The 25,076-nt window shown below is 40.4% G+C and overlaps 2 protein-coding genes across 4 annotated transcripts in view; both read right to left on the bottom strand.

Moving 5' to 3' along the window:
- Positions 1–25,076, bottom strand: part of PLAGL1 (PLAG1 like zinc finger 1) — a 187,546-nt gene that overhangs the window by 118,049 nt on the left and 44,421 nt on the right. The gene's annotated exons all lie outside the window — the stretch shown is intronic.
- Positions 20,261–21,013, bottom strand: SF3B5 (splicing factor 3b subunit 5). Its single transcript, XM_045866124.1, has one exon. The coding sequence runs from the start codon at positions 20,873–20,875 to the stop codon at positions 20,615–20,617; it is 261 nt and encodes an 86-aa protein (XP_045722080.1). The 5' UTR covers positions 20,876–21,013; the 3' UTR covers positions 20,261–20,614.

The following is a 25,076-nucleotide window of genomic DNA, read 5'->3' on the forward strand; positions in this document are numbered from 1 at the left end:
AGCAAACCCCAGACATCAGCTTACTTCATCCTTTCTTACTTCAAGATGCACCTCTTACACAATATCAATACCATTGTCACACTGACATAATCAATGATAACTTGGAATTGTATAAAACCCAGGTCACATTCAAACCCCCAAATGTCTCAACAATGTGTTTTCACAGCTGTTTCTTGTATTGTTTCATTTTAATCAAGAGCTACACAAGTTCCACCCATTACAGTTGATTATTATGTCTCCCGAGTTCTAGTTAATCTTTTTATTTTCCATGTCATTGATTTGTGGAAGAAACCAGGTCTATAATGTCTGAACGGTCCCCATTCTACATTTGGATGTTTCCTTCCTTCCTAGTGGTACCTTGTTCCTCTATCCCCATATTTCCTACAAACCTATGACATTCTGTTTGTTTTTTACAGTTCGTATTTTTTTTTCTATCTTATGGGTCATTCACAAAAAGACATGTTTCAGCGATGCCTTTTTTTCTGAATGCATTTCTGTTGGTTTTTAATGTTTCATTCAATAGGCACCAATTGTGGTAAGTTAGTCATGTTCTAGTTTTTTCTCCAAGATTAGAATGATGATATAATGTAGGATTTGAAGATATATCAACAGGAGTTAAATAAAAGAAAATTATTTTAGAAGAAATTCCAGAAACAGCTATCATTGTTTTATAGAGCTACGTTCATTGATTCGGTATGCTCTACTATAAGAATATTCTCTCTTCAAATATTTGCCTATTTTAAAGGGAATAAAATTTTCCCATATATCAATTATCTTTCTCAAGGGCTACATTTTTAGATGTATAGAAGCAATTATTTTTAAATTACCGGAGGGATTCAGCTTATATGTGTGCAGACATGCCACTTTTAGTAGTATAGATGGGGAATCTTGTGTTTCATAGATTAAAAACCAGAGCTCAGTGAGTTTCAGTGTCTTTCCCAAGTAAATATAGATATTGCAATTAAGTATTTTATCATGTATGTATAACTTTTTAATAAGTATATAGGTTTTAAATATTTTCTCTAGACTTGATAATTCTTCAATGTTATGGAAATTTTATAAAAGATACACTGGCACAATCATAATTACTCACATTTATTGGGTACCTACAATGTGCCAGGTATTAGTTTATGCTCATTATGTGTAATAAAACATTTCAACTTCACAACAACCCTATAAGTAGGTTTTAGAATTATTCCTGTTTAATGGATGAGGAATCAGTCACAAACCAATGAGGTTTCTTTCCAAGGTTTTTCTCATAGCCAGTAAGTGGCAGAGACAGGATTTGAATCTAGGCAGCTTAACCCCCTGATCCTTAGAGACCTGATCCTGAGCCTTAGATCCTTACCCTCCATGCTGTGCAAAGCCTGTATTAAAGTGGTCTAAGCAGGAAGGAGGAGGAAGTCACTAATTAGTTCTCAGCCTATACAGGCCAGTGCCCAATTTCCTCGTGGCTCCGGGGGACTTCTCCAGTTTCAGAGGGGCTTCAGGGAATCCCCATCCAAATAAAGCGGTGTGGGATAGATCTGAGAATACTCTTGAAGAGCAGCGGAAAGCCCCGGCCATTGAGAGACTTGAAAGAGTCTAGCAATTTCCCTCCCTGTCTCTTCTGACAGAACTAGTCAGAGTTAGCTTACAGAGACTGCAGCAGGTCAAGAAAGAAGTGGCTGTAAGTGCCTTTGGGAGAATGCTGAGCTAGTCTTTGTAAGGCTATGTTGCCTCGATCCATCATGTCTTCCAAGAACATGTAGGAGGAGGAAGTTCACATTTTGAAGATCAGTTCTGAGCCAACTGACTTAGGTGAAAAGTTGCTTGTCATACATGCCTTTTTATCCTTCATGCTTAATACCTCACTTTAGATCTCCAAAAACTTCTGTAAAGAAAACCTTTCTAGCATAAAAAGACACTGTATTAAAAATGCAGTTGAGGGCTCCTGGGTGGCTCAGTCGTTAAGCGTCTGCCTTCGGCTCAGGTCATGATCCCAGGGTCCTGGGATCGAGTCCCACATCGGGTTCCCTGCTCTGCGGGAAGCCTGCTTCTCCCTCTCCCACTCCCCCTGCTTGTGTTCCTGCTCTCACTATGTCTCTCTCTGTCAAAAAAATAAAATAAAATCTTTAAAAAAAACCCAAAAAAACAAAAAAACAAAAAACAAAAAAAAATGCAGTTGATATGGGAGGGTTCTGTTTTGTTTTGTTGCAAACATCCCTCTGTATATCTGAAACTTAAGTTTGAACACATTCTACAGTTTATATTTTTACTCCCCCCACCACATTTTATGTTTTTGATGTCATAATTTATATCTTTTTATCTTGTGTATCTCTTCCCTTAGCAAATTAATAGTTATTTTTACCACATTTGTCTTTTAACCTACATACTAGCTTTATAAGTGATCTATTAGCCCATTACAGCATTAGATTATTCTGAATTTTGCTGTATATTCACCTTTACCAGTGAGATTTATACTTTCATATGTTTTCCTATTACTCATTTCATTTCAGCTTAAAGAAGTCCTTTTAACATTTCTTGTAAAGCCAGTCTAGTGGTGATGAACTCCTTTAGCTTTTGCTTGTATGGAAAACCCTTTGTCTCTCCTTCATTTCCAAATGATAATTTCGCTTGGTAGCGTATTCTTGGTTGGCAGTTTCTTTTTTAGGCACTTTGAATATATCATGCTACTCCCTTCTGGTCTGCTATGTTTCTGCTGAAAAATCTGCTGGTGGTCTTATGGGGTTCCCTTGTACTTAACGAGTTTTTTTTCTCCTGCTGCTGTTAAGAGTCTTTCCTTGTCTTTAAGTTTTGACACTTTAATTATAATGTGTCTTGGTGTGGGTTCTTCGGGTTCATCTTATTTGGCACTTGCTGGATCTGGATGTCTGTTTCCTTCCCCAGGCTAGGGAAGTTTTCAGCCATTATTTCATCAAATAAGTTTTCAGCCCCTTCCTCTCTCTCTTCTCTGGAACCTGGTAAGGCTAATGTTGTTCTGCTTGATGTCACCCTTTAAGTCTCATATGCTGTCCTCACTCTTTTTTTGTTCTTTTTGCCTTTTGCCGCTCTGATTGGGTGAATTCCACTGTCCTGTCTTAAGTTTACATCGAGTGTGCTGTTGAACCCCTCTGGTGTATTTTTCAGCTCTATGATTTCTCTTTGGTACTTTCTTATATTTTCTATCTCTGTTGAAATTCTTACTTTCTTCATCCATTCTTCTTCTAAGCTCAGGGTATGTACTGATGACCAGTTTGAACTCTTTGCTTTTCTCCCCTGAGAGAGAGAGAGAGAGAGAGACTGGGGGGGGGGGGGGCAGAGAGAGAGAGAGAATCTTAAGCAGGCTCCACGTCCAGTGCAGAGCCTGACACAGGGCTCATCTCATGACCCTGAGATCATGACCTGAGCCAAACTCAAGAGTCCGATGCTGCTCTCAGCCTTAGCTTCATCTTCTTGGAAATCTCTGTGCCATGAGAACCAAGTGGAGAAAGAAGTGAATGTGCAGGCTAAAGTGTAAAAGAAGAAAGATGAGGCAGAGGTCCAAGTAGACTGCTAGCTTGTGCACCCATGGAGCCACAGGAGCAGAAATAAGGAAAGCCAGAGACCAGGAATGCTGGTACCAATTATTGGACTGCATGCCTACTTTCTAGAACTTAATTCAGTGGAACTAGACCACCCATCGCCATCTGATCGCAATGACCACCTTTGAGAGACCTGCCATGTTCATACTGAAACAGTCCCTTTTGGTCCTTTGCCCTGGACCTGTGGCTTTCAGGAATAATTCTGTTTTCTTTTGTGGCTGAATGTAACATGTGTGCAATAAATGATCTCTTCTGCTGTCTTAGCTGAAGAAGAAAAAAAAAAAAAGGAGTCCAATGCTTAGCCAACTGAGCCCTCCAGGCACCCCTTGAACTCTTTATCGGGTAAATCACTTACCTCCATTTCATAAGGTATTTTTCTGGATTTTTATCTTGTCCTTTCATCTGGAACGTATTCCTCCCTTTATTCATTTTCCTTGGCTCTTTTTGTTGGTTACTATGCATTAGATAAAACAGCCACTTTTCCCAGTCTTGAAGGAGTGGCCTCGTGTAGGAGATAAAACTTACTGTTCCACCCTGTCCTCGCTCTTGGTTGTCTCTCAAACCTTTGTGATTGTCCAAGCAGCCTACTTTATTTTTAGTGGCTGCCAGTATTTGAGGGTGCACCAAGACCTGTTAGTGTCCCAAAGGTGAAGAGCTCAGTCAGCATCTAGATTCAGGCCCGTTAGAATCCAGACCTTCTGCCAGCAGCTTTTAACATATGCAAATATGCCTCTTCCCAGGGAAGACTGGGACAGGAGTGTTTCTGTCTGCTCCCTTTGCACTGAGCCCAGGGGGTAATAGCCAGTTGAGAACTGCTTCTTTCTTTGCTACTGTCCTGTTGAACCCATGAACATAAGCCTCACTTGCACCAGAGCCAGGCTCTCAAGGGATATGTCCTCTGGGTGGCAGACCCAAACTCTGGGGCATCAGATGTGCACACAGACTCTTGGAGATACTGATCACCTGGAGCATAGCAGAGAGATAGCATAATGACAGCATCGCAGGCCTCCCTGGTCTCTGGATTGGATTGTAATCAGCCCTGGATGTGTGTCTAATCCTTCCCTCAGGCCACAGCCATGAAGACAAGTTAACAGACCTCTTTTGCAAGAAAGACTAGGGGTATGTTTTAATCTGCTGTCTCATTGCTGTGCTCTGGGTAGAGGGTAGCTGGTTGAGAAGTATTTCTCCTTTTTTTTTTTTTTTAAGATTTTATTTATTTATTTGACAGAGAGAGACACAGCGGGAGAAGGAACATAGGCAGGGGGAGAGGGAGAGGAAGAAGCAGGCTTCCTGCTGAGCAGAGAGCCTGACATGGGGCTAGATCCCAGGACCCTGTAATCACGACCTGAGCCGAAGGCAGACGCTTAACGATGGAGCTACCCAGGTACCCCAAGTAACAGTCCACAAAATCCACAAGCATAAGCCCTGCTGGCCACCAGGGCCATAAGATTAAGAAGTGTCCCCAAGCCCAGCCCCGGAAGATACTAGCAACCAAGAGTGAGGCAGAGGGAGAGCACAAAGATGGCACCACTGGCCTTCATCCCCAGGGAGCACCTCAGTAGGTTTCTTGGTGCATGCCAACCCAGAAGCCTGCCCCTCATGCTGAAGTTCCAAGACAAGCAAATAGGTATCTTTCACAGAAAGACCTGGGGTGTGTTTCAGTTTGCTGTCTCTGCACTACGTTCTGTGGGTGGGAGCCAGCCAAGAACTATCTGTCCATTTGTTACAGTTCCACAGGACCCCCACATGCATGCCCCACTGGCCACCAGAGCCAGGCCATAAAGGGCAATCTCTGAGATGGAAGCCACAGAAACCAAGGCACCGGACACATGTAGAAGCTCTATTCTGGGAGATACCAGTGCTCTGAAGAAGCATGGCAGAAGGAAAGCTCAAAGCTAGCACCAGCCCTCTGAGGTCTCTGGAGAGCATTGAGCGGGGCTCTTAGAAGTGTGTTTAATTAGAAGCCTGCCCTTCAGGCCACAGCTATGGAGATAAGCTAATAGGCCTCTATCATAGCAAGACTGGGCGCCTCAGTTTGTGGTTGCCTCTCTGCTGTGCCCTGGGGGTGATACCTGTTTAAGAACTCTTTCTCAGTTTTTATAGTCCTGTGGGATCCATGACAATAAGCCCTGCAGTCATGAGAGCCTAGCAATCTAGAGGTGTCCCCTGGGCTGCAGCGACAAAAATCAGGGCACCAAACAAATGTATAAGCTGGAGTGAGGCCAAGGGAGAGAGTAAAGATGGCACCCACTGGCTTCTATCTTTGGAGAGTGTATCAGTAGGCCCCTAGATATGTGCTAAATTACATGCCTGCCCCTCAGGCAGACACTTGAAGATAAGCAAATAAGTCTCTTTCACAGAAACTTTGGATGCTTTTCAGTCAGCTGCCTCTGTGCTGGGCCTCAGGTTGGGATGTCTGTGAAAGCCCATTAAGGACTGCTTTTCAGCTCACTACAGTCTTGTGGATCTTGTGGATGCAAGCCCTGTTGGCTTTCAAAGCTAGATATTTGGGGCACTTGGCCCGCAGGTGCAGGTCTTAAAAGTTGGGGTGCCAGATGTAGGGTCAAATCCTACACTCCTCAGGGAGAAGCCTGGGTTGTGAGTTCCTCCTGATTGTGTGTTGACACACCAGGGGGTGAAGTTTGTGGTAAGATTGTGTTTCAGCCTCTCCTACCCACTTCAGTGTGGGTTTTTTCTTGTTTACCCAATCTGTAGGCATTGCTCAGTTACTTTTTGTTTTGTTTTGTTTTTTTCCAGAGGAAATTTTTCCATATGTAGCTATAGATTCAGTGTGCCTGTGGGAGGAGGTTAAGTTCAAAATCCTCCTACATTGCCATCTTGAAATGGACCTGCTCTTCTTTTATTATTTTCATTTCTATTTCTTTCTCAGAGTATTTTCTCTGTCTTCATCCTCCAATGATAGATGATGACAGAACTCTCCTTCTCCATCTTGTACCCTGCCCCTTCTATCTCCTTTACCACTTTTCTCTCTACCCAGTCCTTTCTTCATATTGATTCCAGGCTCATCTTCTAACAGCATAACTTTGAACAAGTAAATCTCTGCTCAGAAATCCCCATTACCTCACTACTCATAAGATGGTGCCCAGACTCCTTTGTTTGGGATTTGGGGGGTCTTTCACAATCTAGCCTCCGACTAGTGAAAACCTTCCACTCTTGACTTTCCCTGAATGACTCATTCTGGCCAGGGGCATCTTTCCTCATAAAGTACACATTTTTACCTCCAGTTTTTTTCTTGCCAACTATTCTGTTCCTTCTAGAACAACCTCTCTCTTCTTCCTTTTTGTTTACCTGAGTCAGAACCTTACTGAAATGCCAAGTTCAAGACCCACTTCTTTCAGAAGAGGATCTCTGATTACATGATACAACCCAATTGCAGAGACATGAAAATGTGATAAGATGTACATTTAAAAATAAATAAAATACAGGGACACCTGGGTGGCTCAATCGGTTAAGCGTCTGCCTTCAGCTCAGGTCATGATCCCAGCGTCCTGGGATCGAGCCCCCATCGGGCTCCCTGCTCAGCGGGAAGCCTGCTTCTCCCTCTCTCTCTGCTGCTCCCCCCTGCTTGTGCTCTCTCTCTCTCTCTGACAAATAAATAAAGAAAATCTTTAAAAAATAAATAAAATACAATATGTAGCATGTAGTCAGCTGACTGTTTAACAGACTTAGTGTAAGCATCTACAGAGGATAACTGTGGTTTGTCTTTGTTCAGTGTCCATTCAATCTTCTCCTGATAACTGTCCCCCTATTTCTCTCAATGGGTCCACCCCTTTGCCTCCTGTGGGATCAGGTACCTCGGGAAGCAGTGAATCCACATACAATCCAGGGATGGAACACCTGACCAAGACTAAATTAGTCCATGTACTAATACCCCTGACCAGAATGATTGGTTTAGGGAAAATCTGGGATTTGAACTCGAGCTCCTGGAGGTACCGGCAGCCGTCAGGAAGCGGAAACAGCACCAAGAAATCAGAAATAAGAAATTAAGAGAGAAAGAGAGAAAGTTGTGGTCACATGTTCGAGTCTTGGATCATAAACCAGCAAGACAGCAGCACCTGGACTGGTAATGACATGAGTCCCTGTGTTCTCCTTTTGCCTCGGACAGTGGATCGCAACACCTTCTTTTGCAATTAAAATAGTCCTGACTTAGAATAAAGAAGACAAATCCTTAGCTATAAAGACACATCCAACAAATATTTATGGCATGCCTATCATATACCAGCACTGCGCTAAAAATAAGTAAAATGTCTCTCCATTTAAGCTCCTTTTAGGTAGGAAGGGAAAAGCCGCCACCAATCTTGCCCAGGTCAGTGTGGCATCCTACTTGGATTCTTTTGTACACCTTGAACAGAATAAATACAATGTCATGTGAGTGGCTTAATCAGGAAGAATTGCTGTAAGTATACCGTATAACAGATAAAATTTGGACTTTATTAACCACATATTTGTGGTAAACTCTATCCTTCTGAAAACCATAATCTCTCATTACAAAAAATTAAGACACGACACCAATTTAAAACAGAGATTTAACATTATCTCTTAAAACCAGCAGGCTGTTTGAAGGAAGCTGTTACTAAAGATACATAGAAATTAGAGGGTAGTTGGAATTAAATCCTTTTTAGGTTTTTGTGCCATGCACTACTGATATTCAAGGTTCAGTTACTTGGTGGAAATGTGGAAGAGAAAATATTCAGTGGATTAGGCTGAAGAACAAAGAGAAGGTATACATTCAAGTGTACAGCACTTGGTGTACAAATAAATGTCTTATTCATTTCAACGCTTAACATGGCAGAGAGAAGCCAACTGATGTTGATTATTTACATGCTGGGCATATAAAATTACATTTTAGCATTCCCACAAATAGTCTGACACCAAAAATGTCAGCAATTTAGAGATAGAAGAAAGTATACAACTTAAAGCTCATAAAATCAATATTATCACATGCATACTTAAAAAAATAAGGTAGGGCACCTGGGTGGCTCAGTTGGTTAAGCGACTGCCTTCGGCTCAGTTCATGATCATGAAGTCCCGGGATCAAGTCCCGCATAGGGCTCCCTGCTCAGCGGGGAGTCTGCTTCTCCCTCTGACCCTCCCCCCTCTCATGCTCTCTCTCTATCTCATTCTCTCTCTCAAATAAATAAAATCTTAAAAAAAAATAAGGTAGTTATTATTAATACTAGTTGGGATTTTAAAACTCAAAGCCTAAGTGAAAACAGAGTTTCTGCAGAGATCTATACATATATTATTATTTGAAACTTAAAAATGGACATGCACACACAGTGAGAGTCAATTTTTACCTTGGTACTTGACTAGGGCCTTGTGTCTGAGGCAAAAGTAGGCTTTTATATAAGTTAAAAATGATACATTAGAATTGAAAGAGACCTTAAAGGTCTTTAAAGTTACCTAGATGTAGAGCAAACTCCTCATTTAGAGAGGAAGGGTAAATTGAATACATATGAATATAACTTTCATGAAGGCACAAGGCAGCCCTAATTTTGCAAAGAACAAGTTTGAGGCAACAGGCTTTGAATAGCAAAAAAACTTTCTGTAAGGTGAAATCTATATCTATATATCTATATCTATGTATCTATACCTATATCTATCTATCTATCTATCTATCTATCTATCTATCTATCTATCTCTCCTAAAAATAATTCTTCCAGAAATACAGAACCATTACCTCCAAACACTGATGTTCCAAAAAGTGGCTGTTGGGAGAAACACTGGCCTCTCACTGCTCACATGATACTATGGCAAAGCCATGCCCTTTGGAGGGCTCTCTGGTAACAGCTTCTGGACAGTTGCATCCACTTTCCCAGTAGGAAATATTTCCAGGAGTCCTGGCCTGGGTAGCGTTATAGTCTGTTTCTCATTATTGCATTAGCAATGAGCAAATTTACTGGCTTAACTAGAGAATATGCTCTCATGCAAAAAATACTTTTGCTAAATAAATTCATCACCCTTAAATTTTTTTCAGAGATTTGACATGGAAGCATGAAAAACCAGCTCCAATATAATTAGCACATTAAACATACTCAAGTGCTCCTAATACAAATGAATAACCCCTCTTATCTTCTGTACAGACCCATAAAAGTATATAAATATTATTAAACATTCTATTTTCCATTAATAATGCTTATTCTATAAAAATAAATGTTTGTTATCAAACTATGGAATCCTTCACAGAAATATGTCTTATATACTATCTTAAAAAAATCGTGCCTCTATGACACAAACTTCAGAGTGTGTGAAATTTAATTAGCACCACTTGTTTTAATATGCGAATTCTAAAGAAGTTCTAGGGCTGAGAGAAAAGGTTAAAGGTGTATTGGCTTCACTACACCAATTATCTGTTAATTATCTTATCACAGAACAGCAAGAATCAAGAGGATGTAAATGGGATGGGAGATAGAACAAAACCCAGAGAGAATGCTGAACACAGAGAGAAAAAATGAATGTCAAGTCAGCTTACAATCTTGAGTGTAAATACATTAACTTTTCATAATTCAGATTCTAATAATTACAGGTCCATTTAAATTAACTGGAAGACAAGGCGCCTATTTAGTCCTGTGCTACCCCATTATATTCATCAATCCCAAAGCAGGTCCTCACTGAGATGTATTTATCTCAGATTTCATTTCCCACAAATCAATATCTATTTTCTACTACATATTGGAGATATTTTATTTTTAGCAAAATATCCTTTCCCCAAGAAACTAAGAAAGAATTCCCATGTAATTCTATAAAAATGGATATTGTGAACTTGCTTATTCAATCAAAAATGTATTTTGAGATTTACTTTGCTTAAGATTTTCATTTTATATGTAATTGTCGAGTTATTTGGGTATTTGATATTTTTCACATATGTCAAGTGGTAGGAATAGGTGTGCATTTCTTTGAAAGATGTTGAGGCTGGGGGGATAACCCTATCTTGCTTATCATACTTGATAAGACTAAAATCATTTGGGTGAGGTTTTTAACACATCACAACACATCAGAGTTCTGTTTTGAGCCTTAAGGGTGGCAAGATACATAATAAATCTGTGTTTAAGTCCATCTCAACTTTACCCAATCCCCATTGCTTTTTGTGTATTTGTTCATTCACTCACTCACCATTCAACAAATAAATTTATCAAGTGCCTACAGTTCTGGAACCTGGAGATCCATGGGTGCACTATGTTCTCCTTGTTAATTGTGACCTTATTTTTATCATCTTTTCATCTGTTCAGTGCCTAGGACTGTGCTTTATATGGTCTGATGATAAACCTTACTAGTGTTGATGGTCAACAAATATTAAAGCATCTATACTGTGTTGGATGCTAAGCTACATGGCGGACAATATCAGCTAAAATCATCGTCCATGTTTAATATCTTATCGCTCAAAGTTCGAGTTAACCTAGTAGGAAGACAGAAGTTATAAGAGAAGATCAAATCCTAAATTTCGTAGGAAATATACACCATGTTCTTTTGATCTCATTTTTAGAAAAATTTCTTCCATGGCTTATACTCTTTTTTTTTTTTTTTTTACAAGATGGGATGGAGTAGGGAAGGGTAAAAGAAGGGCTCTTGACATAGGGAATATATTCTATAACATTGTAATCCTTTTGGTGACAGATGGTAACTAGATGTATCGTGGGGATGGTGGAGATCGGGAATCACTTTGTAATGTGTAAAACTATCAAATCACCATGATGTACACCTGACACTAGTAAGATAATGTATGTCAATTATACTTTCATGGGCGCCTGGGTGGCTCAGTTGGTTGGGCGACTGCCTTCGGCTCAGGTCATGATCCTGGAGTCCCTGGATCGAGTCCCACATCGGGCTCCCTGCTCAGCGGGGAGCCTGCTTCTCCCTCTGACCCTCCCCCCTTTCATGTGCTCTCTCTCTCTCATTCTCTCTGTCTCAAATAAATAAATAAAATCTTTTAAAAAAATTATACTTTCATAAAAAATTTTGAGATGTATTTTATTTTTTCTTTTTTAAAGATTTTATTTATTCATTAGAGAGAGCGTGCACGTGAGTGGGTAAAGGGCAGAGGGAGAAGGAGAGAGGGAATCTCAAGCAGACTCCCTGCTGAGATTGGAGCCCATGGCTGGGCTCTCACCAGCCTGAGATCATGACCTGAGGCGAAACCAAGAGTTGGTCGCTTAACCAACTGAGTCACCAGGTGCCCTGAAGAGATATATGTATCTTATATTTCACTATTAAAGTTCAAACAAAAAAAAAAAAGAAGAAGAAATTCTCTTTCAAGAGGTTGGGATGACTAAAATGCTGTGTGTGTGTGGGCGGGGGGCTAGATAACAAATGAAAATAGTGGGAGGGAAAGGGGGTGCATGGAGGAAGGAAGAGGGAGAAGCTGAGATGGGCGCAGATGACAACTGTGGAGTGGAAGCTGTCTCATGGAGACTAACATGCCCAAGAGTCTGTCACTCCTGATTCTAACCAATTGGTTGCTTCTTCCCCACAGACTGTGAGATCCACAAAGGCTGTGACCCTGTTTGCCTTGGTGCAGGTTCAATAAACATTCATTAAATGAAGGGCTAATAGTAAAGGTTCTGAATGTGAGAACTACACTTACATAATACCTTTCAAAACACATGATACACATTTGTGCCCCGAGTAGGACACCCTGCCCACACCTGAGGGGATGTATGTGAGGATGTTCCACTGTTTGAATCAGTCTAAGCCCTTAATTAGGGAACAGATATATAAATTGTGGTATATTCCCATCGTGTAGCATTTAAAAAAAAAACTACATATCTATATCTCTCAATCAGGATAGATCTCAAAAATATAATGTGTGAGGGGCGCCTGGGTGGCTCAGATGGTTAAGCGTCTGCCTTCGGCTCAGGTCATGATCCCAGGGTCCTGGGATCGAGTCCCACATCGGGCTCCCTGCTCAGCGGGGAGTCTGCTTCTCCCTCTGCCTGCCACTCCCCCTGCTTGTACTCTCCCTCTCTCTCTCCCTCTGGCAAATAAATAAATAAAATCTTTAAAAAAAATATATATATATATATAATGTGTGAAAAAAGCATTGAATTATATGTACAATATAAGACTATATATATATATACACACACAGCAAATATACAGACACAACTTTATCAAGACGTAATTCACATATCATACAATTCACTCATTTAAAGTGTACAATTCAGGGGCTCCTGGGTGGCACAGTCGGTCAGGCGTCTGACGCTTGGTTTCAGCTGGGGTCGTGATTTCAGGGTCGTGGGATAGAGCCCTGCATGGGGTTCTGAGCTCAGTAAGGAGTCTGCTAAAGTTTCTCTTTCCCTCTGCCCCTCCCTGCACTTGCTCTCTCTCCTTCTCTCTCTAAAATAAATAAACCTTAAAGAAAGTGTACAATTCAATGGTTTTGATGTTAACTTTTTAAAATTATAGTAAAATACCTATAACATAAAATTTGCCATTTTAATAATTTTTAAGTGCACAATTCACTGGCATTAATTACATTCACAGTATTGTGTAGTCATTACCCCTATGTTTTCCAAAACTGTTTCATTACCCGAAACAAAAATTCTGTAACTATTAAACAATAACTCACCCTTGTGCCTCCCCACAACCTCTGGTAATCACTAATCAACTTCCAGTCTATGAATTTACCTATTCTAGATACCTCGAATAAATGGAATCATACAATATTTGTCTTTTTGTGTCTTGCTTATTTCATTTAGTATAATGTCTTCAAGATTCATCTATGTTGTAGCATGTACCAGAACTTCATTACTTTTTATGGTTGAATGATATTCCATCATATATACTACAAACCATATTTTGTTCATTCATTCTGTTGATGGACACTTAGATTGTTTTTACCTTTTGGCTGTTCTGATAATGATGCATCAAAATTGGTGTACAAATATCTGTTTGAGTCCTTGCTTTCAGTTCTTCTGGGTATATACCTAGAAATGGAATTGCTGGATCATATGTAATTACGTTTAGCTTTTTGAGGAATTGCCAAATCTTTTCATTGGTATATTTTTTAAAAAACACTAAACACTTTGATAGATGATAGATAGATGATAGATAGATAGATAGATAGATAGATAGATAGATAGATAGATAGATAGATGATAGATAGATGATAGAGATATATGTTTGGTCTAATGCATATACTCACAGAAGTTATTATTTTGGTGGTAGGGATGGGATGCACATATGGAGAGAGGAAAAACTAGGGTAGGAGTGGTCGAAGGAAACAGTCTTATCTGTAATGCTTCTTTTTATTTTTTAGAAGGGCTACATATACATACGTTATTTGTAGAATTATCTTAAAAATAATTAAGAGAAAAGAACATTTGATACAATATAAACAGTTGTTAATTTGAGGTAGAAGGAATATCCATGTTATTCTTTGTACTTTTCTTATTTTTTTTAATTAGAAAAAGACAATTTTTTTCTAAAAAGTACCTATCACCTGATCCTCATACCAAAATTGATGAAGGAGATAGGACTGTGATATTATCCTCATTGCAAAGGCAAAATTCTGAAATGGACAGTGGTGGACCAGAACCAGAGACTCAGGCTCTGGACTGCTTAGTTCGAGGGCTCGGTGAGGAGAGGGAGGCTGAGGAGGTGGGCACCCTAAACTCTTTGATGCTGTGTACCACAACCCCTAAATATACCTTCTCAATGTTTCCCCCTTCTCAATGGTAGGATAACATTTCTGTTTTAAAAGCCACCACTTTTGTGGGGAGACGTGAAGGAAGAAAGGATAAGGTTCAGTAAAGCAGGAGGATAGCATGATAAGAGGGAAGGCTGGGGGACAAGGTAACAACTCACAATGGTGGCTAGGAAATGAGGGAAGTGGAGAAAAGGAGAGATTCTGAGGTCATGCAGATCAAAGAGATAGGGGTTCAAAGGGCCATTTGTAGCCGACCATTTGTGCTGTGTGAGAGATGACATGGATTCTTCCATGTCCTGGTGTCCGGCCCGCACCCCTCACCCCTTCCCAGTTTTCACTATTTCTGTGCTAAGTGATTAAGCGGGCAGGTATGTGTGATGTGCGTACTGCAGGTTAAGAAAATGAAATAATGGGGAGCCTGAAGGGAATGTGGGATGTGAGATAAAAAGCCAGTTAAGAACAAATTATCATCTCTCTGAAATACAACTAACTGTCGGCTGCCAGGTCATTCACTACTTACTGATCCCTTGTCATCTTCCAGAACGAATAAAATGAGTGAACAAAAATGTCCGAATTCCTCAATAACATCGTTTTTTTATGCCCTTGCCCTGGAAAAAAAACCTTAATAGCTTTGTCACTAATTTGTACAGTTTAAGTCTCCTTTCTTTCTAACATCTTAAAGTTGCTAGTTTCAGATGAAAAGAATCGGAGCTGAGAACAAGGAACGCTTCACTCACAAAGGTGAGGGAATTACAGTCTAAGAAGGAAAGCGAAGTTATCTGCGGGGATGAGCTCCACCTATACATTGCCACTAGATTTATTTCCCTCAAGCCCAGGGTTGAATACATTTACTCCATTCAAATTTCTTTCCTTGCCAAAAGCAGTAGCCCCCAAAAGTATTTCTCAAAATCATCTTGGTAAGTGTTTCTTGAGAAAAGAAACTTGAAGATCAATTAAGTTTAGGAAGTGATGAGTTAATGCAGAACTTTAAAAAACTAAAAACTAGGGGCACCTGGGTGGCTCAGTCGTTAAGCCTCTGCCTTCGGCTCAGTCTGCCTTCAGCTCAGGTCATGATCCCAGGGTCCTGGGATCGAGCCCCGCATCAAGCCCCGCATCAGGCTCCATGCTCCGCGGGAAGCCTGCTTCTCCCTCTCCCACTCCTCCTGCTTGTGCACTCTCTCTCTCTCTCTCTGTCTCTCTCTGTCTCTCTCTGTCAAATAAATAAATAAAATCTTTTTAAAAAAAAACCCAAAACTAAAAACTAACCGTGAATCTCCAAACTGCAGGGGCATTTCTGAAACTTATTTGACCAAGATAGTCCCCTCTCTTTATCCCCCCCTCCCCAACCCCAATCTGTAACTTTTCGTGGAATTAGAATTCTGTGAAACATAGTTTTGGAAACCTTGACCTACCCTCTAAAGCCTGGATGCTGGAAATCAGATCTGAGTGTAAGTTCCTACCTTAACACTTAACTAGCTGAGTGATACTAGGCAAACAATTTAGTTTTCCTACGTCTGTTTGCTTATAGGTATAATGGGATAATAACCTTCCCAGGGTTGGTGTGAAGACTGATTGAGATAACTAATGAAAGTGTTTGGCACGTAGTGAGTACTCAGTAAACAGTAGCTGTTACCTCATTGTTACTCTAGGATTTGAACCTTAACTTGCTTTTCCAGCCTTATGAAAAAAGCAGGAGCCTGAAGGTGGGGAATCTTATAACCCACCAGAAGTTAATGGAAGTAATGAAAGGTTTTATTTTTATTTATTTTTATTTTTTTAAAGATTTTATTTATTTGACTGAGAGATAGAGAGAGCACAAGTAGGCAGAGTGGCAGGCAGAGGGAGAGGGAGAAACAGACTCCCCACAGAGCAGGGAGCCTGATGTGGGACTTGGTCCCAGGACCCTGGGATCATGACCTGAGCCAAAGGCAGACGCTTAACAACTGAGCCACCCAGGTGCCCCAGTGGAAAGGTTTCAAATGGGAATGAGTGGTTTGAATTCTGCCCCCCTTGCTGGGACAGCTGGTATTATCTCCAGAGGCTCATCCTGCTTTGCCATTGTCTTAACATGTATACACCCTACTTATCACTCAAGGCCCTCCTTATCACTCAAGACTTGAGATCTCAACAATGTCCTCATTCACTCCCTCACTGGCAGTTTGCAATAATCTCTTCTTGTAAACTTTATAGCCTTTTCTTCCTATATCTTTCGCTAGCACTTACCACTTGCAACTACGATCATTACTTATGTGCTGCTGTATTTATTTCCCTAAGTGGCATCCTTTAAAGGACAGGGTCCACATCTCGTCCCATGTTTGTAAGCATAATACAGGGATTTGTAGTATTCACTATGTATTTATCAAACAAAAAACATGCTATCACTTTATAGTTCAGTGTGGCTTTCTAATGACAAAATCAGTGTAAATGAATACAGAAAGAGTTGATTTTCTCCAATTAGCAGAAATCTACAAGTATGGAGCTCTTTCCAAAAGTATTTCTATTAGAGCATCATCTGCTGCCCTCCTGTGTTTGATACGAATATTATTTTATACCAGAACAAAAAAAGAATAACTGACTCAATTAAATTTATTTCTACCATATTTTGCTTACTTTCGGATCCTTAAATCAATTTTTTCCCATACAAATTATTTTTCCTTTTCCCATTACATTTATCTTTATTCAATACATTTCAAGCTTCTTTTTTTTACCTAATGTTATACAGTATATAAGAACTGTTCATATTGGTTTGATACTCCTTCAGTATAATCTACTAAACTTGTTATATTTTCATTTTTTTATCTGAGACAATAACTCATTTCAACTTATTCTAATGTGATTTTTATATATTAGACCTGCTTGGGTAACAGTATATTTAAGACTGTTCTTTGGAGCTAGAAAGGCCTGGTTCAAACCCCAGCTTAGCCACATAGTAATTGTATAATCTTGGGCAAATTACTTGCCTGAAACTTTGTCACCTGTAAAACGAAGGTAATACCTCCCAAAGAGCACATAAGATAAAATGCTTCGCGCACCATAAAAGCTATTACTATTTAGGAAGCATGTTTTCAAATGTCTTTTTTTCTTTGGTATTACCTATTTTGGTAAAGTTGAAGACTGCATTAAGGATATGAATTAGAATGACTCAGCATATTTATTATCTGGATTAAGTTCTGTCTTTCCATATTCAACACTTAATATTTATTGATCTCTTGCGATGTGCCAGGCATTGTTCTAAACACTTGGCCTTGTGCAGCCTAACAATATAAATCCTAGCTACCTCATGAACTCTTTCTCTAAGTTACTAACTTCCCTTTAAATTCTTGCAGGTCTAATTGTCCACATTACTTATTGGATTCTTTATACAAGCTACCCCGTGTTATGTATCCAGTCCCTTCCTATCTTCAGTGCAGGCTGTCATCTCTCTTGGTCTACCGCTACAGCCTCTGGTTAGTGACAGGGACTCATTCTCATGCCACTTTGTATACCTTTATTAAGTTTTTTAAGGATGAGGATTTACAGCTTGAATCTCTCCTACTCTTCAACATAAGGGGGGAGAAAGCATTAGCGTTGATACTTTTATTTAATTGCTGACAATTACAATCTCTTCTCTGTTACACCACCTCAGTCTCTTCTCAACCAGAAGGATCAGCAGGATCCTCTGAAACAGCAGGTCAGTTGCTTTCCTTGAAGTGATGTCCTCTTTCATTCATTTCTTGGGAAAATGCCTACCAAATACTCAAGTCTAAATAGCCGTAGTTTAATCTACCATCTATCAGTTTTTTCAAGCAAAAATGATGGGAAAGGAATTTCAGGGAATCTGTGAACTTAACACTATTTTCATAATATGAAGATTTGCCATTTTTAGCTGTTTTCGCGTTTGTACAGATGATACAAAAGCAACAGAGAGTAAACGAGCACTTAGCATGAATCAAGACAGTGGCACCAGACTACTAGCGCTCTTTGTATTTTCCACCGGCAGGCACTCTCAAGAAAAACAAACAAAACCAAAAAGTTAACTCAGTTTCACTTAAAAATGTCCTTTATGCAGTAAAAAGTAGTAATTTTATGAAATCTTAGCCCTTGAGGGCACATGTTTTTAAATATTTTGTGTGACAAAATTGGTAGTATGCATAAAGCATTTCTGCTGCTGCCAAAGTTTTGGTTTTAAGGAAAAGCACTTATTATTTGAGTTGCAAACTGAACTGGCTTTTTTTTTTTTTTTTCCCCCTCAAGGAACACCATTTGTACCTGAACGATTGACAAACTATAGTTACTCAGAATTGGGTATTTGGCAGACATTTTCTTGAAAATGAACCAAGTAGGCCTGTCACTTTGAGGAAAACCAAACAGTATTTGCTACCCGTGATCAAACTGAAGCCATCAAGCAAAACTTAAAATTGTGGAACACTCCTACCATCACTGTGAGTTTTCCAGGATCCCAATACTGTAAGACTTCCCTGATGAGATCAGTGGTGATATTAGTGTGATTTTTTGATATGTATAATGAGATGTGTCAACACTGGAAGGCCTCTATTACTCAGGGAGCCAATACTTTCCAAATGAGGGAGACATGATGTTACAAAATCATGTCTGGGTAAAAGATTCTTTCCAAGTTCCAGATAGATGAATGAATTCTAATGTAGCAGAATGAAAGTTCATTGATCAGAGTCCATGTTATAACTAAGTTGTAAGAAATTACCACTTGTTGGAATTTTGCTAGAGAATTAAAGATTATCCACAATTATTTGAAAAGGCTATTAGAATATATTCCTCCCTTACCACCTATTTTTGTGAAGTGGACCCTTCAAACTTCAACCAAAACTTCATATCACAATAGTTCAAGTATAGAAGCAGATAGGAGAGTCCAGCTGTTTTCTATTAAACCTGACATTGAAGACATCCGCAAAACTGTTAAAAACAAACCCCAAAACATTCTTCTCACTAAATTGCTTTTGGAATAAGTTATTTTTCATGAAGTTTTTTTGCTAATATGCAATGGTTTTGTTGTTATCTTTTCACGATTTACTAAATACTTTAAAATTTCGTTTTAATTTCTAATCTGATGAATATCAACAGCTATAACCCTCATAACAGACTCTGTGGGGTCTTCAAGAATTTTTAAGAATGTAATGAAGTCCCAAGGCTAAAATGTTGGAGAGTTACTGATCTAAAATATGTCAGATCACATTACTGAATAAAACCACTACTCCCAATGGTTCCCTACTTCCCTCAGGATAAAAGTCCCGAGTTCTTGCACTGGGCTACCAGGCTCTACTCTTAACTGTTCCTCCACCATTACCTATCCCTCTACTCTTCCCCTTGCTCACTCTCTCCAGCCACATTTGCCTCTCTGATGTTTCTCCAATAAGCCAGACACAATTTCAGTATTAGCACCATTGTCCTGGCAGTTCCCTCTCCCTGGAAAACAATTCCCCCAGTTTTCCCCATGGCTATTTCCTTCCCTTCCTTAAAGTCTTTGCTCAAGTGTAACCATCTCAATAGTCTATCAGAAGCATCTTGTACTGCAAACGTACTGCTACTCCCATCCTGCACAACACCTACTACTTGCTTGTTTATGCCTACAATTTGTGTGGCCTCCCCCGCCCCCAAGTATAACATAAGCTCCAAAAGCGTGGCAAAATGCCCGCCATATAGAACTCAACAAATATTTGTTGAATGTTGAATGAATTAAAGAACTCGTTTGGCAGCCTGTCATTTTTCAGGGATGTGTCCAGGGTCCCAAGATTTAAGAGAGGATGCAACTTACATAGGAGTGGACAATGCTAGCAAAGATTTTTTGAATGGAAGAAAATGAAGGAGGGATACAGTGATCACAAACCTCAATAGAAGGCGTTATGGGCCTGAAAAAAGGTCTTGGGAGAGTGTGCAAAGCGGATTTAAGTGTCTGGCAATGAACGCTGGCCTTGTGCTTAACTCCCCACCTCCCGCCTCTTCTGTCTCCTATGAAACCCAAATCCCAGAGCCTTCCCTGGACCCCCTCCACCCGAACACAAGAAGTCCACACCAAAGAGACTGAAAAATTTCTAAACTTTATGGAAAAAGCAACGACGACAATCAACTAGCCAAAAAGGAGCTTCCAAATCCCGTCTCATTCTAGTGCCTTCTCCCCTCTCTTGCTGGCTTTAGGATGTCTCCACCGTCTCAGTTCTCAGGGGTCCCGATGGTCTCCCAACGCTGCGTTCCGAAGGGTCCACAGGAAGGCAGGTCAGGCGGGACGCCCCCAGGTAAGCACTTCTGTACAAGGCAGGCACGAGAAACAGGGGCAATGGAGAATCGGCCCACTTGGAGAAGGAACACGCGGGAATGACGGCAAACGGGGGGAACTCAGGAGAGGCTCCCGCACAGCAGTGACAGCACGGGGGTCTCAGTTCTCCTCCGGCTTGTCGGCTGGCGGTCCGCAAGGCTGCAGCATCTTCTCCATCAAGTTGAAGCGGACTCGGGCTTTGCTCTCATTCTCCGCAATGGCGAAGTAGTTGAGAAGGTCGAAGTGGCCCATGTAGGAGCAGTAGGAGTCGCGGTGCTGGTTGACCAGCCACTCCCATTTGGTGGTGTCGGCGTGGCCCGTGCCGATGTACTTGGACTGCAGGTGCTCCAGCTGGCTGTGGATGGTGTAGCGGTCCGTCATCTCGCCGCTTTCTCTTTGCTCCCAGGTCAGAGGCCACGGAGAAGGAGCTGCCCTAGGTTTTCACGCGGGAGAGAAGCCCACGGTACGGAACCTCCGGGCCGCTCAGTCGCAGGCGAATGACGTCACAGCCACGCAGCTGCGTGGACTCGCGGTCCTAGGGCTCAGAGGAGGAAGCGGAAGTGTATTCTGTCACGGAATTGGAGTTGCCTAAGCGACGCTACAAGTCGGCCTCCCCCCCGTAGAGTGCCCCTCCCCCCTCGTAGAGCGTTGCATTATGGTTCACTTAGTGGTCTTTTTTCTAACCGGGAGCTTTGCATGCCGGGACCTGTGGTCTGCGAGGGTTCGTGCACGCCCACTTTGGGGACCAGTCGTCGCGGTTTAAGAGCCCGCTGGCGGCCTCATGGAGCGTGGTGTCGGGGAGGCGGGGAGCATCCTTGGGAGGTTGAAAGCTGAGAAGAAATGGGAAGCTCACGTAGGACAGGGCTACAGGCAACCGTGAAAGTGAACTCGGTATAATTTTGATTTCGGAGCGAATGTGACAGACTGGAAGTCCCTTCACAGCCAGGGATGGATCACCCTGAAAATCAGCAGACGCAAGTTCTGGTCCCAACTATGTGTCTTGTAAGTTGTGTAGCGTGAACGTTATTTCAACGCTCGAGGGCCGCCGTTTCCTGCCTGGTGACCGAAGTACTCTAGTTCTGACACGTTCCGGCTCCCACACCCAGCCCCTCCTTCCTCTCCGGCTTCTGAATTTGATAGCCTCCCTCCGAGTCCCCGCCCCACCCTACACACCCCAGCCCGTATTTCTCAACATTCCGTGCAGCTCGCCTCTCCGGTTCTTTGTACTAGATGTTCCCTGCGCCTGGAATGCTTTTGTTTCCTTGGCAAACAGCTTCTCTCTTTAAGTCAGCTCAAAAGCATCTCCTTGAGATCGGCTTTGGCCACACCAGACACATGTAAATTCTCTTCCTTTTTTGCTTCTTGTACATTTCTTCATTATTATCGCTTTATACCCTACTTTCTGGTTTAAAAACTTCCTCGTGTGAATTCAAACTACTTGAGAAAAATAATTGATACTTTTTTGATATTATTATCATATGCTTCCTTTATGATATCTTTTTATGATATCCTCGTGGCCCAGCAGAGTTTGTATTCTCAAAAAAATTTGATGAATGGGTGAACAACTGTCTGGCAGCCAAATAGAAGGAACTCGTTACTGGGAGAAAGATAACTTTAAAATAGTTTTATTCTGATACAAAGTTGCAGTTATGTACAGATTGAGTAAGTCTGGAGATCTATTGTGCTGAGTATTAGAAATTTGCCGAGAGCAGATTTCAGGTGCTCTGACCACACACACACACAAAGGTAACTGTGAGGAGAGGGATATATTAATTAGCTTGACTGTAGTAATCATTTCATTATGTACATAAATCGTGTTGCACACCTAAAACAATTTTTATTTTTTTAAAAAAGATTTAAAGGAAAGAAAATGACAAAAAAAAAATATTCCTTATGGGATCAAATGCCTGTACCAAAAACAAAAAAACAAAACAAAAGTCTTATTCTTTGGTTTAAACCATGTTATAACAAACATTTCATCCCTAAAATGTAGATACTATTACAAGACATACCTGGATTCACCATCCAGATATATCAAAGCTTGCAATTTTGCCACTGTTGTTTCCAACTTTGTTATGTTTGTTTTGGTTTTGGTTTTCAAACGAATAAAACTATACAAATGAAGTTCTCTGTGTTCCAGGAAACCAGCTTGAAATTAGAGTTAATCATTCCCGAGTCTGGTTGGGTTTTTTGTTTTTGTTTTTGATTGCTGAAAGTTTGTGTATCCAAGAGGTTATTGTTACGCATGTTTTGAAGCTTTACATAATGACACCCTGGGGGGGCGACTGGTTGGCTCAGTCGTGAAGTATTCAGCAGGGAGCCTGCTTCTCCTTCTCTCGCTGCCGCTCCCCCTGCTTGTGCTCCCCCCACCCCATGTGTCAAATAAATAAACCTTTAAAAAAAACAAAAATGACACCCTGTGAGTATTTTTCCTCATCAGAATCCATGTTGATATATGTAGTTTTAGTTCATTTTTCCTGTTGTGTAGTATGCTGTTGAATTAATATACCATAATATGTCCATTATCTCAATAATGAACATTTAATTTCACAGCTTTGCCATAAGAAACAATGCTGCAATAAATATTCTTGCATATATATTCTTATACACATGAAGGAGTTTCTTTAGGGCATATATATAGGTAAAAATTTGTTGAGACATAGGAATGAGTATCCTCAAGCTTTGCTAGTTATTGCAAAATTGCTCTCCAAACTGGTTATACTAATTGGCTTTCCCAGCAAGAGAATGAGAATTCCTTTTGATCCACATCCCTCCCAAAACTTTATGTCCTCAGACATTTAAAATTTTTTTTCTAATTCAATGGGTGGAATAGAACTTCACTGTGTCTTTAATTTGCGATCCCTGCTTACTAGAAAGACTTGCCATGTTTTTAATTTTTATTTATTTATTTTAAAAGATTTTATTTAGTTATTTGAGAGAGAGAGAGAGAGCATGGGGGTGGGGTGGCAGAGGGAAAGCAGACTCCTCACTGAGCAAGGAGCCCGACATGGGGCTTGATCGAGGACCCTGGGATCATGACTTGAGCTGAAGGCAGCTGCTTAACTGACTGAGCCACCCAGGCACCTCTGGGCATGTTTTTTTATGAGTTTATTGGCCTATTATATTTCTGCTTGGTGAATTGCATATTCATATTCTTTGACAATTTTTAAATTGGGATGTTTGTCTTTTTCTTACTAATTTTTTAGGAGATCTTTATATATTCAGAATACCAGGCTTGCTAGTTATATGCAATGAAAGTATTTTTTTTCCAGTTTGTGATACATCTTTAACTTTCTCTATGGTATCTTGTACAGAAATTAAATTTAAAGTAGTGAGATGTATCAGCCTTCCTTTATGGTTGGTGCTTTTTGCAATTGGATTAAAAAAACGAAATCAAGCATAACTCTTTTTTTACCCTAGGGCCATAAAAAATAGTTTCCTTTACTTTGTTCTAAAAGTTTTATAATTTTGACTTTTTATATTTAGAAATTTAATCTACTTGGAAGTTCTTGTTTTGATTTGTTTGGCTTTAAGGATCTAATTTTCAAACATTTTCCTATTTGGCTGACTAGTCCCCGGTGACAAGGATCATTCATTAAATGGTACAACCTTTCCCTACTCATCTTTAATGCTTTTATTGTATATGCATAGATCTGTTTCTGGGTATTCTGTTCCATTAGTCTCTTTGTCTATACATGCATTGGTAACACAAGATGTTAATTATTATTTTAAAAAATTTGTTAAGATGTTAATTATTATACCTTTATAATAAGTCTTGATATCTGACAGGGTGAGAGCCCATACATACAATTTCCCTCTTTTAGAAATATCTTTACAATTCTTTTTTTTTTTTTTTAAGATTCTATTTATTTATTTGACAGAGAGAGAGAGCACAAGCAGGAGGAGCAGGAGAGGGAGAAGCAGGCTCCCTGCTGATGATGAGGGCTTGACCCCAGGACCCTGGGATCATGATCTAAGCTGAAGGCAGATGCTTAACCGACTGTGCCACCCAGGCGTCCCAACAATTCTTGATCCTTTGCCCTTCCACATGAATTTAGAGTTGTCAGTAAAATCCTCATGGAAGTTGTGATTATGTAGTCAAATCAGGGAAATTAATAATTCCATATCATTAAGAATTATTCTAAGGATGTGAGAGAATTCCTCAAATTCAAAGGCCTTTAGAACTAGATGGAAAATACATTTACATGTAGTAATTAAGAGCTAAGGTGTATTAGTTTGCTGGGGCTGCCCAAACAGAGTACCACAGACTGGGTGCCTTAAACAATAGAAATTTATTCCCTCATAGTTCTGGAGGCTAGAAGTCCAAGATCAAAGTGATGGCAGAGTTGGTTTCATTCTGAGGCTTCTCTCCTTGATTTGCTGATGGCCATCTTCCCTCTGTGTCCCTCTGTATGCCTGTGTCCTAATCTCCTCTTCTTATAAAAAGGTCAATCATATTGTATTAAGGTCCATTCATATGACCTCATTTTACCTAACAGCCCTCCATTCAAATGCAAACCACATTGAGTTACTGGGAGTTAAGACCTCATCATGAATTTTGGGGGGACACAATTCAGTGGTA

This window comes from Mirounga angustirostris, unplaced genomic scaffold (assembly GCF_029215605.1).
Source record: "Mirounga angustirostris isolate CCGP_5_RB_7025 unplaced genomic scaffold, mMirAng1.0.hap1 SCAF_8, whole genome shotgun sequence".
NCBI classification, from domain to species: Eukaryota; Metazoa; Chordata; class Mammalia; order Carnivora; family Phocidae; genus Mirounga; species Mirounga angustirostris.

What these genes read in the sequence shown, in the direction of transcription:
- SF3B5 (XM_045866124.1), bottom strand. Translation starts at nt 20,875, where the DNA reads ATGACGGACCGCTACACCATCCACAGCCAGCTGGAGCACCTGCAGTCC.